The following is a 15,626-nucleotide window of genomic DNA, read 5'->3' as shown; positions in this document are numbered from 1 at the left end:
ATTTATTATTTATCATTTCGATCATACTTATAACCCCATTCAGTACAAGAAAACGAAACTTAAGAACTCCACTTGCATTTCTTGTTGATAAACTCAAAAAACTCAAACTCAAATCTTTATTAAAGATAAAGAGGTGTTTATTACAAATCGCTCTTCCAGCATTTCAATAAATATATCTTGCTAGATGAAAACGTTTTAAATTTTCTTTAAATTTTCACCAATATGGTAAGGTAACTTAGTCAAGATGCCTTAACAGTAGTGTATGTAGAAAGTAGAAAACTAAGCTTTTTGTATGAAATTGACATTTAACAAATTTCATAGAGTAATAGAGGCTAAAAAACGCGCGCCATCTCACAAAAAACAAAAATGGTATACCGTTAAAGTTTAAGGTAAATAGTCATCGTGGTATTACAAACCTGTACTAAGTAATTAATAACGCGTTTTAAAAACATATAACAGTCAACAGCGTTAGATGCCTTACATTTATATTAAATTATTATAATTAGAAATTTCTAGATCATTCTTCATTGTTTCATTTATTGAATCATAAATAGGTATAAATAATAGTGCATTAAAACTAAACTAAAATTAATAAATTTTATTTATTTTAGCTCATTTTAATTCATGTGTTTGGCGGAGAATACACGGACGCCATTTTGGGTGGACGCACGTGCATGCTTCGTCAGCAAAGCGTTTACGTTGAGCTTCTCTGTTGCGTATGACCTAAGAATAATTAAATTTTAATAGAGAATGTACTTAATGAATAGAGATTCATCAATGAGTAGCTATTTTAGCTAAACCTAAATTTAAGTATTTTTCTGTTTAAGAGATTAAAATAGGTATGTATTACATAATTTAAGTCAAAAATGTAGGAACATTAAGAAAATGATATTTAAAAGTTTTGAAAAAATGAGATTTCAATAATATCATTCAAACTCAATAATTCAAGTAAACAAAGGCTAATACCACTACACCGAATTTTTATCAACTAAATTGTAGGTATGTCACACTAATATTCGCTAATAAAATTGTTTAGAAATTTATATTTAAAACTAGATAGGTGAAGTTGTCGATACACTGCCATATATGCCACGAGTGGCAAGTGTTTAAAACCTGGTAACTTACTGAATGTATGGAGATATTTCATCGACCGTCCACTTGGGTTTTGTGTGGAATAAAATCCTGAACCTCTCATTGATATCTTCCGGCAGTTCATTCTCGGAGAAACCCCAAATTACTTGCGGAGTGACGTTTTTATCTACTAAGGCTATGCCTGATAGAAGTGACTCCTGAAAGAGTACATAGATTTTATTTTAATTTTTTTTCACACGTGCTATAAAAGTTAATAAGAAAAAAAATTGTAAATTAAACAAAATAGGATTGATTGCCTCATCCAATGCATAAGACAATCTTTATTATTTTTTTCTTCTTCAATCTTTTTTTCTTTATGTAAGACTTGCGCTATTGAACTAGGGTCTCACCCACACCCTATTTCATATTCCTTAACTTTAGAAATCATCAAATATTCACAATTAAAATACAAAACATACGTTTGGTGTCATTCCTTCTGGTACCGAATCGCTCCATGCTTGCATAAACTCAACCAAATTAAATCTACCGGCACTTCTTAAGAGAACTCTTGCTAAAAATCTACACACTTTATCCTCTTTATACCTATAGTATTGGACGCCCATTTCTTCAGCACTTTTTAGTGTATAAAAACCAAACATTGCTTCCAAAACACACAACGGAGCCAAATCTTTTAAGCTTTCTAATGTGACTTCTTTGGATACTCTGTCCAAAGGCCAGGAATTCTCTTCAATTAGGTCCAACATGTAAGAAAGGACCCGAAATTCATAATCAAATTCTAACAACCTATAATGCCCATCGACCTGTATCGCTTGTATATTTGTCAACTCCTCATTTAATTCTACACGAGACGCCTGGACTTTATCCAAAATAGCATTATAATCTAGCAATTTCGATTTATCTATTTTATATTCGAGTTCTAAACCCTGAAATGTAGTACTTTCTAGAAGCTTCGAGAGTTTGGAAAGACGCGGTTTACAAGGTTTCAATTCGTAATAAGTGAAGAACGTGTTAACAATGTCTTTATTGACAATTTTTCTGGGTGGTTTATCATCAGAATCGGTGGATTTGTTCAAACTAGTGTTGGATCTTTCGAAAGATGAATCAGAATCTTCCATAGAATTATTTGCGATTGTTTCGTCGAGACCTGTGGCAGCCGCGAAAAGTAGGTTGGGTACGAGTAAAAAGCTGTTAGATGTCTCTGCTTCCTTGACGTCATAGGTTGTATCATCTGTACACAGTACCACATTTTCATCTGGATCCCCTGAAAATATAATACCTTGTTAAACAATTCCAAACCTTCTTTAGTATTAACTTAGACTTAAAATTAGATCTATCGACTGCATGGCTTAATTGCTCAAAGCCTACATTAATGCGTTTATCGCGCAGATACAGAGTTTGGTTTCAAGCAAAACAATCATCATTTTCGATTGTACTTTTTATTTGCTTGAAAATAAATAACCTAAATATTTAATAAGTTTTAACAATACCTTTAAATGCAATGGGATTGCCCTCTTCTATATCTTTTAATATATTATTATCTAATAGCATAAGTCTTAAGTTATTATTGCGTTGGCTGGCGTCTGGAAATCTAAGAATCTGGGTAATCTCTGTTAGTTCGGATTCGTGTAACTTTGCAGTTTTTATTACTTTGCGGACGTCTTCAGTGGACCTCTCTTCACTGTAAAAATCATATAAATATTTGGTCATAAGATAAAATCTAACAATTTTATTTTGTATGTATTTATAAAAAGAGTGTGTACTTATGTACACGCGTTAGAAGTTATACTTCCTTGGCGTATGGAAAAAATAACTAAAATGCAGTAGTGATTAACGATAAATATTAAAATTAATGAAAAAGATTTTATTTCAATAAATAAAATATTAGTAAATATATACTGTCGTATATGAAATTGATTAAAAAAAATAGTATTTATTTATTCACACTGTTTAATTGTACTGTTACGAAACACGTGTTCTAAATATAAAAATACTAGAATATACAACTTGAACATAGTTATCAATTTCCATGCATCCTAGACCTGACTTTACGATGTCGAATTCAGGTGTTGGTGTGCGCGTGCATCGTAAAAAATCACTCTCATCTTCTCCATCGAGCCAAAAAAAGTATCACTTCAATAATTAAATATTATTAGAAAGAAAGTAAAGACAAATTTGAGGAATCGGTTACTGTGGCACTGTACATTTAACGCTGCATTTACTCGCTGTATTGCGATACGTATTCGTAGAGCGAGGGAGCAACTCAAAAATCATCAAAAAGTAAAAATGTAGATAAATTTCTAGACAGATTCAAACTTTCGTTAGGCTCTCCTGAAAACCTCTATTTTTGACATGTCGTTGTACGTCGATTTATTTGGCAACTCTCGAACTAAAGAAAAGCCCCTTGTCCATAAAAAAATAATAGACAACAACTCAACGATGACATCTCTGATATTTAAATATTATATTTGTGACATTCTATTTGACAGTTCTTCACGATAAATTTCTGCGTGATTCCTTCATCACGAACGATTACACATTTGTTTAATTTTAGTGAATTAAACCAAGAAAATGTCTTTATTTGGAGATATATTACCAATTAATAAAAATGAAAGCCAAAATAATCAGGCCAGTGCAAATCTTTCTCCCTATTTAAACTTTGATCCCAACTACATACCAAAAATGCAACCAGAGTTTCTATATCCCGATGAGAGCCATATGGCCTCAACAGCTCGGAGATCAAACGTAGCTTTACCAATTATTGGAATGTCTTTCATGACTGGATCAGGTAAGCTATGAATTATATGCAGTATGAACATAACCTCAAACATTGACTTTACATAACTTTTGTTATTGATTACTTAGTGTCTACTGTACACTACGCTGGTATTGTGTGATATCAAATAAGGAAAGACTGACAGAATAACAACTAAAATAAAATAACTTTAGTTTTGTATAATAAACTTAGAATTTTCTCTCAATCAAAAACTGAAAATAACATAATTCATATGCTGGTAAACAAGTACACTTATGATTCATACTCCTTTGTAATTGTATGATATTGATTTAATTTTCCTTTCAGGTTTAGGAGGCATGGCTGGTCTATACAAAGGATTAAGAGCAACAACATTAGCTGGACAAATTGGCAAAGTTAGAAGAACACAGCTTATTAACTACATAATGAAGCAAGGTTTGTCATTTTATACTTCATAATTAATATTTTGTTAAAAATTATTGAGTAATGCAAAAATTTCCTTATATTATTATATTATATATCAAATTGCTAAAATGTTGATATTGCCTTAAAATTCTATTTGAATTCCAAATCTGCTAAATACCGTTTTATTGCTCTAAACATAAAAATCTATATTTCAGGCACAACAACTGGCTGTACTCTAGGCATATTAGCTTCATTTTATTCAAGTATAGCCCTGGGTGTAACTTGGATTAGGGATCAAGAAGATACTGCAAATACCTTTATAGCTGCCACAGCTACTGGTGTTTTATATAAAAGTACTGCTGGTTTGCGTTCAATGGGCTTAGGAGCCGCTGCAGGGCTTACATTAGCAGGCCTATACACCCTTCTCACTGATAATGATAATATATGGAGCAAAGCTAGATATATGAAAATGTGATTTAGCTGTAATAGAACCCAAAGGTTGTTGTTTATAAATATCACCATATTTTTTAAATGTAAGTTAATAATGTTATGCAGTTGTTTCACAAGTATGTATATTCTACATGAATAAGTCATTTTCATTTTTTAAATTGTATATGTTATATTAAATAAACTTTCTATTGTTCCTTAAAATTCTATATTAGATCAAGGTATTACATTGTATACCATTGCATGCATGTTATTTATAAACAATTACCTAACTTGTGAATTCTGTACATAGACTGTTAATTTAAGTTATTTTAATTGGCACTCTGGGATCTGTCAAGTTAATGACTTGTTTGCTCCATGTCAAAGCTTGCTAGATCATTTTTATCACCTGAACCAATCATATGTTCCATATTGGTACAGGTAGCACAATTAGATAATAAAAGAATTTATTAAAAATTGACAGCATTTTATTGTTTAAAATTACATTAACATCCATTTTTGTAGTGAAATAATTTACTCTAAATATTCACTGGTCAATAACTAATTATTATGGCTGGTTAAACGAGATTTTTAGGTTGATGTATCAACACATAGAAGTAGCTAAAGATTTCAGACTAAGCTACTGCCATATTTAGCAGAATAATGCATGTCATATTGTGTTGTGTATTAGATATATAATTAAGAATAAAATACTTATTCCTCTTACATGATATTTATAGCATTTACACAAAAATAGTGGAGAGTAGAGTTTTGATCCATCTGTTAATTATTGAGCAAATCATACTTAAATAAACATTCTTTAGTGCACAATTACTTAAGATCTTTACAAATACATTACATTAGTTCTGTGAAAAATGATGGTACAGTATGTAATTACTTTTTGAAGATTTGTCTCAAGTTACATTTCCAACTAGATTTAACACCAGTTATGTAATTAACGGCAGTAGAAAATGTAACTGTATAATGTATATATATATATTTTGTAGAATTTATCAGGAATATTTATCTTACATTAAGAGTAAAAGTATAATTGCACAGTGCTGTATAAAATATATTTCTCTATAACATGTTATAGTGAAATTGAGAATTTTAGACCTCATAAGAATATCATTTTATTTACTAAGCACACTAAAAACTTAAGTATTTAATTTGGCCTAATTATATTAACACATTTATTTGTACAACAATAAATTGTTATCACAATAATAATTGTTGATAATACAAATAAATTGGCATTTTATAATTAATTCAATATAATTAAAGTGATTCAAAATCATATCAACTAAATTTGCAAATTGCAATCAAGCAAATTTAGTCAATATGATTCTAAATACATACCTCCAAATAAATCTATTTGAGTATCTTATTGAAAAATATTTTTACGTTGGGATCTAATTATTATTGTGAATAATTGCACTGTCCTTAACTTTGGCAGGACTATACACATGAAGCAATAAACGAGAGCCGTAGATGAATGCTGCACTCTCGCAGTTCCGAGGTGCAGCAAGATGTGTGTCACGTTGCTGCATTTAAAATAGCCTTCATATCATCTTGAAGAACACAATTTAAATCATCTAACCTCCGAGCCAGTAATGTTCGTGTGTTGTCTGCCACTGGTGGATTATTTTTTAACACATCACGCAGTTTAAGTATCATGTCAACAATTTCAACTTCTTTCTTTCCAACTGACCATTCTCTTAAGTCACTTTCTGCTAAGGCTTCTAATTGCAAAGCTTGTAATTTATTTGTTAAATCACTATGACGCTCATGAAACCATGTGCTAAAGTTTGGTGTCCTAAAAAAATGTTTATATAATCCGATCCAGTCACCTTTAATACCAGATGTCAATTGAGGACCTGCTTGCTGCAGAGATGTGAAGAAATCTTCTGGATTAAATGGATTAGGTACTGGAGGTGATCTAAATGGAGATATGTTTCTCTGCAATGGCATGAGGGATGCCATATAACGTTCAAGAGGGATCATAAAGCTTTGTGTTAGTTCTAGTAAATGCCTTTTAACCATTGCTGTCTGAACTTCAGAAGGGCGGTCTGTCCTTATTCCATTATGCAACTTTTTAATGATAGCCTTATCTTTTTCTAAATAGGGTTTGTACTGAGTGTAAACCCCCGGTGCAGAATCTAAATGTTTAATACTTCCTACTTTCCTCAATTTAGTTTTAACAGGGGTTGAATCACCTAGTTTTATTGTATGCGGCCAGTGCTGCAATGTCTTAGTGAAAAATGGATTTGTCACACCTAATATTACATAGGGTGGGTTGAACTGTTTTCTAGTAAACTCTTTAAATTCACTATCATGTATTGTAAAGTAAGGTCGGTATTCTGCTGAATATGGAAGTGGCTGTATCAAGTAGGTCAATGCTTGGACTAAAGCTGAACATTCTGTTGGTGAGCTGGCCATAACAACTATGGGTTCTGCAGTCAATACTAGCTCCCATAGTAAATGTAGGTGTGATATTAAACTTGAAAGAGCATCAAAAACATTGACATCTTGAATACATACTACTATGTGTGGAACATTGGGGGAATGCACTTGTTTCACAATATCTGACCTTGTAACCTTTCCAGTTTGCTGATTAGGAATATACGACTGAAAAACGGAACCCAGGACTGGCAATAGAACGTTTTGACCCGCATTCAACTCTGGCCATCTATTTATGTCATGGCATGCAGCTTCCAAGCTGCTTTCACCGTCTTCAAAATGTCGAGGAGCTATAAGCTGTATCACTTTGTAATACAGGTTGATAAAAGGCAAACGCGTAAGCAAAATAATGCTCTTTTGGAAGTAGCCCCGCGGCAAGGTCGAATCTTTGACTTGACGAAAATAAACGAAGCCCCAGTAATGCGTTGGGTCTGCTCGGAGCGTAGAAACGCTGTCCTCGTTATAAATCAACTGTTGCGGTGTTAGTGGAGCACGTGAACGCAGTCGTACGTGAAATTGAGTATCTCCCATGCATCCTGAGTTAGAATCCGGGAACGCTAAATAACAAATATTACATTTCTCTTGATCAGATAATTGCACACCAGGTGGATATACTCTTTCCATAGCCTGCCCCAGCTCCAAATCGAATGTAACAACACAAATACAATGCAACCAGTCGGAAAATCTGCTCCATTTCGCTTCAAATTCTTCATCACAAACGAAAATGTCGTCCGATTGTTGTACTCCACAAGCCATTGCGTTTATATTTTACAACATTGCCAAAGTAGTTAAAGTAATTTTTTTTAAATATATTATACAACTAAAGGATTGTTTGTTTTATCAAACATTATTTTTATTTTATACGACAGTATGAAGAAACGCAAATTATCTACTATTCCACTTTCTGTTGCACGCATAACAGCTGTTCTGTCAACATGGCTGCGCGCGCGAAAATACAATAAGTGAATCGCAATCGGTGTTACTGATTGGCACAATTATGTTTACATTTCAAGTTACATCAATTTTTGACCTTATTAATTTTAAATTAACTCTAGTTTACTTACCAAATATCCATATTTGAAGTTAATGATATTTTGATCACTCTAAATGGACTTTCAAAATAACCATGTATAATTTCTATGAACTACTTGTTAATGTTTGCCTCGAACTTGAATTATTTTTAGGTTTTTGTCAATTGTCAGTTTTAAAAGTTCACCATTTATAAACTGAGAATTATAGACAATGCTATATTCTGGGATTTTATGCACTTTGCTAACGGCAGGGATTTATTACCTTCCGATATAATATTAATTTGATTAAAAGATAAATCAATACGTAATTCTTAGAAGAACACACTAAGAAGAATAAATAAAAAATCTAAACATTGAGGACAATATTATGTATTTATTTAAAAACGAAAAATACAAGTTCCGAGACAAATCATGCCAATATGACAGACAGTCTTGTTACAACTATATCAACATTTTTACTAAAACAAAAAAGATCGCCAGGCACGGCACACATTAGCTCCCTGTCACAACTCTTTTTAAAAAACGTACCCTAGCCCTAATTAGCTAAAGAATGTTTTATACAGTTTGCAAATAACACGAAGTAAAAGTTAGGGGCAAATATTTGATGAGGTTTATTGTACGTTTATAAACAAGCAGATATTATTTACAATATGTAGGTATTAAGTACTTAATATTGTAAGTTCTCGCTCCCAAGCAACATTTTTATTGTCTCTTGAAAGGATGTGAAATATAGTAGCGCAGAATATTATGTTAGTTTATAAACCACATTTTAAAGTAAAATTGAACCGTAAAAATAGTAAAGCCACATATTTCGAATTAGTTATAGTCCTCAAACAATAATAACATTATAGCTACCAGATTAGTGAAATAAAAATACTTAATGTGGAAAATATTCTCAAAATATTGCAGATTTTCGATAGCTTTCTCAAAGTGGCCTTATTTTTATTATTAGCATCGTATTTTTTCTGAAACAGCGTATATAGCTTAATCAGCCGTTCAATTTAACAGCGAAGCTGTTTAACTACTGGCCTAAAAGATGTTGCGGCAAATGATTTGGATCGATGACGTTTCATCACTTGCGTAGCCTGTTAAACTTAATTCCATTTTCTGAAACTCTCTCAAAACGAAACTCTTCCAACTGTCAATATGACGTCGGCCAACTTCAAATTTAATTAGTAAACATCTAAGTTTCATAAAAAACAACAAGTACAATGGAAGTGTTTAGTGACAATAATAATGTGAATTTGACTCCAGGAAGAGTTACATTTTAAATATTTTTTATGTCATATGTTTCTACTCTTTTATTTCTGCAAAATAATCACTCTATTGTATTAAATGACCTAAGAATTAGCCAGTTTCAGGCTGTAACAAACGCTACGGCTGAATATTTTTCAGGCCTCTAGTTAAACGGCGCTGTTTAGTTTAAAGGCTAGGCTGTTCATTGAACGGCTAAATAAAATAGCTGGCTGCGACATAGTATACATATTTTTTCAGGTTCCAGGACTTAGGTGGACCACTAATTGAACATAATGATTTTATTTCAATACTTGATCACCTTCCAGATTTTATGTTACTACATATCTTCAATATTTATTTAATTGAATATAATAACTGTGTAAGATGACAAACGTATAAGTTCTTGACTTGACCACGACTGACCCTCTCCTGGCGCCAAAGTTGCATCCGCCCTTGATTAGTAGTAAGGTTGAAATGAAATGTTGAGATGGACAATCACAATACTTTTCTATGAATATAATGCTACAAGAGGAACTAAAATATAACAATGCCAAATAATCTTCATAATAAAACTAACAGTTTGTTAACTCATCGATTTCTTACATTACTCTGAACAAACATTTAAAAAAAGTTGACAGCACCAAAATGCGTTCATCATGATAAATACTTACGGTGACATTATCTTTTCTAGGAAAACTTATGTGCTAAACCACGAATATAAGAATAATTTTAAAACAAAAATAATTGTGTAAATAATGAATGTAGAAAAAAAGTGCTTTAAAAAAATAAATTCTCTACTAAAACAATTTACGACACACCTTAAACTAGAAGACATGACTTGAAGTTAGCAGCAATATCAAATGTGCTCATCACGCTAGACACCCCAAAAATAAACTTAAATGATACATTTATATTTTTTAAATGTGACAAATGAACTATTAGTCTGCTTTAGACATCAAAACAAGCATTTTAATGTGCCAATTCTCACGAACATATGATCAAACTGTATGTAGTATGATAAACATTTAACAAAATACCCAGTTGTACACATGCCTTAATCTTCAGTAGATGTCAAATTGGCAAGATGTTACGGGGGTTGGGCAAACATTACTTCTATAGTCTATTAAAAAGCAGTTACCAATACATAAAAAATGCTGATATTGTTTTGTTTCAATATGGCGGTAGACAAAAAAAAATAGAATTAGTATTTGGTGACAAGTTTCAACAGGCATGTTCTGTATCCATTTGTCACGGTTTAGTTTATTAATAGACACATATATGCAGCAAAAAGGAATGTCTGTATCATTGGCATTTGAACATTATCGTCTCATACTGAACAAGTAGGACTGCATTTTTATGAAATAATTGTAATCTGCCTGAAGGCAACTAGATTACATTTTCTATCTATTGAATGAAATTATTGTCTATGATAAATGAAATATCTCTGGCGTATGTGCGATTTGACCGAACTAAAACCTAACGGAATCTCCCAAACTAAAATAAACTTTAAAATAAGTTTGCGCAATATTGTAACCTGTAACTAAATATGAATAGACTGAATTAAGATTTTAAAATTATGTATAACAATGCACTAATCTTCGATTTGTTTTATAATGTTCAAACATATTTTATAATTCAGAGATCCCATGCTACTTAAATCGCCCAAAACGCCATGTTCAAAAAGTATTGCCATTAAAAAAAACTATTTTTATTATTGCCATGTAGAATTACTGGCAACATTGGGGTTAGGAAATGCGTTAGGGAAACCTTGACCTAAATTAAGATTGCCAAACTGTTGCGAAAGGGGTTGGTTGAAAAAGTTTGGTTGTGTCTGAAACTGTGGCTGTGGTGGCATTTGATACTGAAATTGGCTAGCTGGCTGAAATTGGTTCATTTGCATACCATTCATCATATATGGCTGATAGAACTGACCAGGAGCTTGTTGGCCTGTTATTTGTTGACCAGGAAGTTGTTGTCCTGTTATTTGTTGCCCAGGTAGTTGACCAGATAGTTGTTGGCCTGGTATATGTTGCATTTGTTGACCTGGAATTTGTTGCATCTGTTGACCCGGAATTTGTTGCATTTGTTGACCCGGAATTTGTTGCATTTGAGGTACTGGATTAAATTGGTTCATAGGTGTTTGACTGTATAACGCTAATATGCTGTCCTTTGTAAGTTTGGACTTTTCTTTCTCAGTAGGCGCAGGTTGTTTGAAGAAATTTTCTTCTTCTGTTTTCAAATCCGATTTTTGTTCTTGCGCTACCTGAAATTGTATATTGCTTTTTATAGGAGTGTCATATATTTAAAAAAACATACTATATATTAATTATTATTTATTTTTATAAACCGTTACTTAATTATACTTAATGAGACTTTAACATTCTTTAATTTTAAAGTTCCTTTTTAATTAAGTGACATATGCATATAATCTCACGAAACATTTGCAGCGCCGGGTGTTTTGTTAGTTATATATGATAATTTATTTAAGTAGAAGAATTGTTTGAAATAAAAAAATACATACCTCAGCCGGTTTTTCTGGTGCCGAGAAGAAACTTGAGAAAATATCATCATTAGTACTCTTCTGCTCTGGTTTAGTGGAGGGCATGGCAGTGTCCAAACCCAGCAGATCAGCTGCACCATTACTCGGTTTAATTTCAACTGGTGTATTTCTACTCAACTTGGGACTAACTGACGATTTGGGTTTAGGTATACTGGGGATAACATCAGATTTCTGAAATTGAATAATTATGACTTAGATTTTGTATCTAATATGAATTAATTATTACAAAAGTTTTTAGAAAAGTATATAATTTTACTTACATTATATTTTTTATCAACACTTGGGGCCGGCAATGGTCCCAGAGATGATGTGGTCGTTTTCTTTTTCCTCTTTTGCCTTTCTAGTTCTTCATCTATCTCTTTATCCCTAAAAATTAAATTATATTTACAAGACATTAGTTATACACGAAAATACTATTATTAAAAAAAATGCCGCATCTATACAGATTGAGAACACTAACATTCGACGCATGCGCAATGGCTTAAAAGTGTCGCAGAGGCGGCATTCGCTATCCTCGTCTGACAAATGGTGTTATGCGTTAACTCTCTTCCGCTCTACCTTAATTATTCATCATCTTTAACAGCAGGTAACCCTTATTTGCGGCCAGATTTAACAAGGCACCCATTATTAGTTTCAATTTTATATATAATTAATAAAAATACCAGCTGCCAAATTTCGATAGGAAGGTATAAATTCTTCTAATTATAAATATACATAAAAATTTGGTTTTTAGCAAATAACCAATAAGCGCACTCATACTCATACTAACCGGTCCAGGTTTGAAATTATAGAAACCTATTTTACAATTAAAATTATGCAAAACTAAGCTTGTCTAACACCTGTATGGGAGATTTAATACATTTACAATACATTAGGTATTGTAAATGTACCTCCCTAATTAATGTATAATTTTATAGCGATAAATGTTTGCAACTACACATTACCATAAAGTTAAATAATCAAAATAAAATAAAAACTAGCACAAACAACAATGTATTACAAAAGTGAAACCATTATTAGTTATCTAAGAAATGGACTTGGTAATAATACTATGAATTTTTTTATGACTCAATATTTCTTCATATTTTAAACCAATGCAGACACTATATATTGTGAAATGCAACCTTCTGGTTTGATAGTACTAAAGAAATATTGAAACTACAATAAAACAACTATCTCTTACCAATTCACTTTAGGAAGTTGTGGTGGCACCCATTCCTTAGCAATGTATTTCTTCTGTTCATACTTGGCCCGTATGAATGACTCTAGTGAAGAGTCATTCTGTGGCCGTCTAAAAGAGTCTGGCAAATTTGCTTCATATACTGCTCTTGCACGAGAATTACCCATTTGTTGTAGTGATACCTGCATATGGATTATTATGAAATGGCGTCGCGCCTTTTAGTAAATATAGCTAACACCTTTTTTTATTTAGTCAACTAAATTTAGGCATTTGCTTGCCTATAAGATCTTTACTTTAGGAGCCCCTTATAACAAACATAATGAAAACTATAAAAAATGAAATATAAAGGAATCAACAATGTATGGTTTTTATACAATTCAAGCAATCTACAAACCACTTGTTCTGGTGTCCATGAGTCCAAGTTGACACTCTTCACCTTGGATATATGAACACCCAGGTTCCGATGGATACCAGCACACCTTATGCATAGGAATATACCTAGGTTCCATGATGCCCAACGTGGTCCTATAAACATAAAATTGTTGGCTAAAAAACTTTGAATTCCAATACAAACCTACATGATACACATAAAAAATAGTAGTAGAACTAGTTTGTACAATATATTCTAATGAATCTATAGTTCTTAAGTGAACTATAATTAAGGAATGTGTTTAAGTAATTGAATAACTAATAACAGCCCTATAAGGCAATTCATGATTTCATTCATCAATGTAAGAGATTATTCCCAGTATAATTATAAAACTGAAGGGGAAGAGTTCCCATCATTGTTTTGACTGCAATACATATATGGACGTTCTTGTTTCAATATTAATAGGCCATTAAATAATTTTATACTTTATGTTTTTATTTAAAAATCTACCTTCAATAATATAAACTATCATGAACTTCACAGTTTATAAAGTAATACAAGTTAATAATTTTGTTTTATTTATGCTTATTTGTAAACCTTTTGCAATTTAAGATGATTATTATGACTTTGATCATTATAATTTACAATAAGACAGCATATATTGCATATTATATCAGATCTAATCAAATACAACACAGATTAGAATGGTTTTGTTGAATAAAATAATCAAAAAAAAGTTTGAAGCAGCAGTAACATTTTTATTTTTTTATACTGTAGACACAATATTTTATCTTTATAGTTATGATAATAAAGCTATTAAGAACAATATTGTATTCAATAGTATCAATATATGTAGTTGCTGCCTCCTTAGTAAAGATCACGAAATTTGAGTAATTGATGAATTTAGACCTTTACATAACTTTACATATTGTATAATCAAGATTATTTATTAATTAAGAAATAGAAGACAATAAAGATCATTCTCTCAGGTATTATTAGAGAAAATTAGGAACTAGATCTTTCATAATTTGAATTTAGAAGTATGGCCAGACTACCTTATTTTTTCTAAAGATGAATTTAATCTGGCATACATACAGAGGTTTAAAAATATATATATTAAAAAATTGTTACAGGTTATTCCAATACAATTAATCAAGAAATGTTCAGATCAAATGTAGATCATTGGTTTCCTCCTGTGAGTCATTAAAGACATTATTGAACAGTCAATTAACCTTATACCTAAGTATCAGATGTTACATAGTGTACCTGGATGAGAAATTAGGCTAAGTAGTTCAACAATGTCCAAGATAGAAAACAATATTTTAGAATTTAATATACATGTTTTCTTAAAAAATAATAGTCTTAGTAAATTATTATATAGAGTAAATACTAGGTAGTTGAATATAGCATGAAATTATGAGTCTGTATTTTCTTAGTTCAAAGTAATTATCTTGAATATGTAATTTTAAATTTATTCACAAAATTGAAGCTTTGGATATCGTCTTCAACTTGTTGGTTGGACTAACGTATTGTAAAAAGAAAAAGAAAAGAAAGGATTTCCTCTCACCCTTGGCGTCACAATCTACACAATATTTATTGTCCTCGTCTTTCAACATTTGGATTAGAATATTTTGACATCGATCCTGGATCTGTTTAGCTCGATCTTTTTCACTTTTAGAAGACATTTTCTGTGAAAAACTACACAATAAAAGAAAAAAGGGAGGATACGAAATTCAGATTATTTGTTGAAGACTGACAGGAAGCCATAAACTAAAGCTAAACGTATAATGGTGACAAAGTAGAAATCGACATATCTCTGACACCTACTTCAAAACGTAATAACGTCAATGTCTATTTGACAAAGGTAGACTACTGCCTGAACACTAGTACATAATTATCTTTATCTACGGTTGCCTTTCGTTAGATACTAAAATTGGACTATATAGCTTTAGTCAATTTAAAAAAATGAGGTAAGTTAAGTTTTAAGTCAGGGAAATTTTTGTATATCTATTTTAATTTTAATCAGACTTTTCTCTATTTTATCTTATTTTGTTTCAAATATAATTATTTGTTTGGTTAAAGGTCATAGAGTTAAAAAGAAATAATAGATGTTA

General features: G+C 31.4%; 4 protein-coding genes across 6 annotated transcripts; 1 reads left to right on the top strand and 3 right to left on the bottom strand.

Annotated features, from left to right (window-relative positions):
• Positions 1 to 583: 583 nt before the first annotated feature.
• Positions 584 to 8,315, bottom strand: LOC110996783 (sister chromatid cohesion protein DCC1). Of its 3 annotated transcripts, none has more exons than XM_022264611.2 (5): positions 8,200 to 8,315; positions 2,580 to 2,770; positions 1,551 to 2,353; positions 1,126 to 1,289; positions 584 to 723 (listed from the first exon to the last, which is right to left on the bottom strand). In XM_022264611.2, the coding sequence occupies exons 1-5, from the start codon at positions 8,208 to 8,210 to the stop codon at positions 618 to 620; spliced, it is 1,275 nt and encodes a 424-aa protein (XP_022120303.2). In that variant the 5' UTR covers positions 8,211 to 8,315; the 3' UTR covers positions 584 to 617. The 3 variants fall into 3 exon arrangements, with proteins under 3 accessions (XP_022120303.2, XP_045484200.1, XP_045484201.1); XM_045628244.1 differs by lacking the exon at positions 8,200 to 8,315 and adding an exon at positions 3,294 to 3,462; XM_045628245.1 differs by lacking the exon at positions 8,200 to 8,315 and adding an exon at positions 3,132 to 3,246.
• On the top strand, positions 3,558 to 5,152 carry LOC110996784 (mitochondrial import inner membrane translocase subunit Tim23). The gene is made up of 3 exons (XM_022264615.2): positions 3,558 to 3,877; positions 4,172 to 4,279; positions 4,465 to 5,152. Exons 1-3 carry the CDS (start codon positions 3,661 to 3,663, stop codon positions 4,722 to 4,724), a joined length of 585 nt encoding a protein of 194 aa, XP_022120307.1. The 5' UTR covers positions 3,558 to 3,660; the 3' UTR covers positions 4,725 to 5,152.
• Positions 5,208 to 8,099, bottom strand: LOC110996782 (protein DENND6A). Its single transcript, XM_022264610.2, has one exon. It carries the CDS (start codon positions 7,889 to 7,891, stop codon positions 6,212 to 6,214), a length of 1,680 nt encoding a protein of 559 aa, XP_022120302.1. The 5' UTR covers positions 7,892 to 8,099; the 3' UTR covers positions 5,208 to 6,211.
• Positions 8,316 to 8,519: 204 nt separating the features above from the next.
• On the bottom strand, positions 8,520 to 15,304 carry LOC110996776 (stromal membrane-associated protein 1). Its single transcript, XM_022264604.2, has 6 exons — positions 15,080 to 15,304; positions 13,537 to 13,667; positions 13,146 to 13,324; positions 12,223 to 12,328; positions 11,924 to 12,133; positions 8,520 to 11,665 (listed from the first exon to the last, which is right to left on the bottom strand). Exons 1-6 carry the CDS (start codon positions 15,195 to 15,197, stop codon positions 11,114 to 11,116), a joined length of 1,296 nt encoding a protein of 431 aa, XP_022120296.2. The 5' UTR covers positions 15,198 to 15,304; the 3' UTR covers positions 8,520 to 11,113.
• Between the last annotated feature and the right edge of the window lie 322 nt (positions 15,305 to 15,626).

This window comes from Pieris rapae, chromosome 5 (assembly GCF_905147795.1).
Source record: "Pieris rapae chromosome 5, ilPieRapa1.1, whole genome shotgun sequence".
NCBI classification, from domain to species: domain Eukaryota; kingdom Metazoa; phylum Arthropoda; class Insecta; order Lepidoptera; family Pieridae; genus Pieris; species Pieris rapae.
Note: the sequence above shows the minus strand (reverse complement) of the source record. Positions and strands in the feature narration are given on the sequence as shown.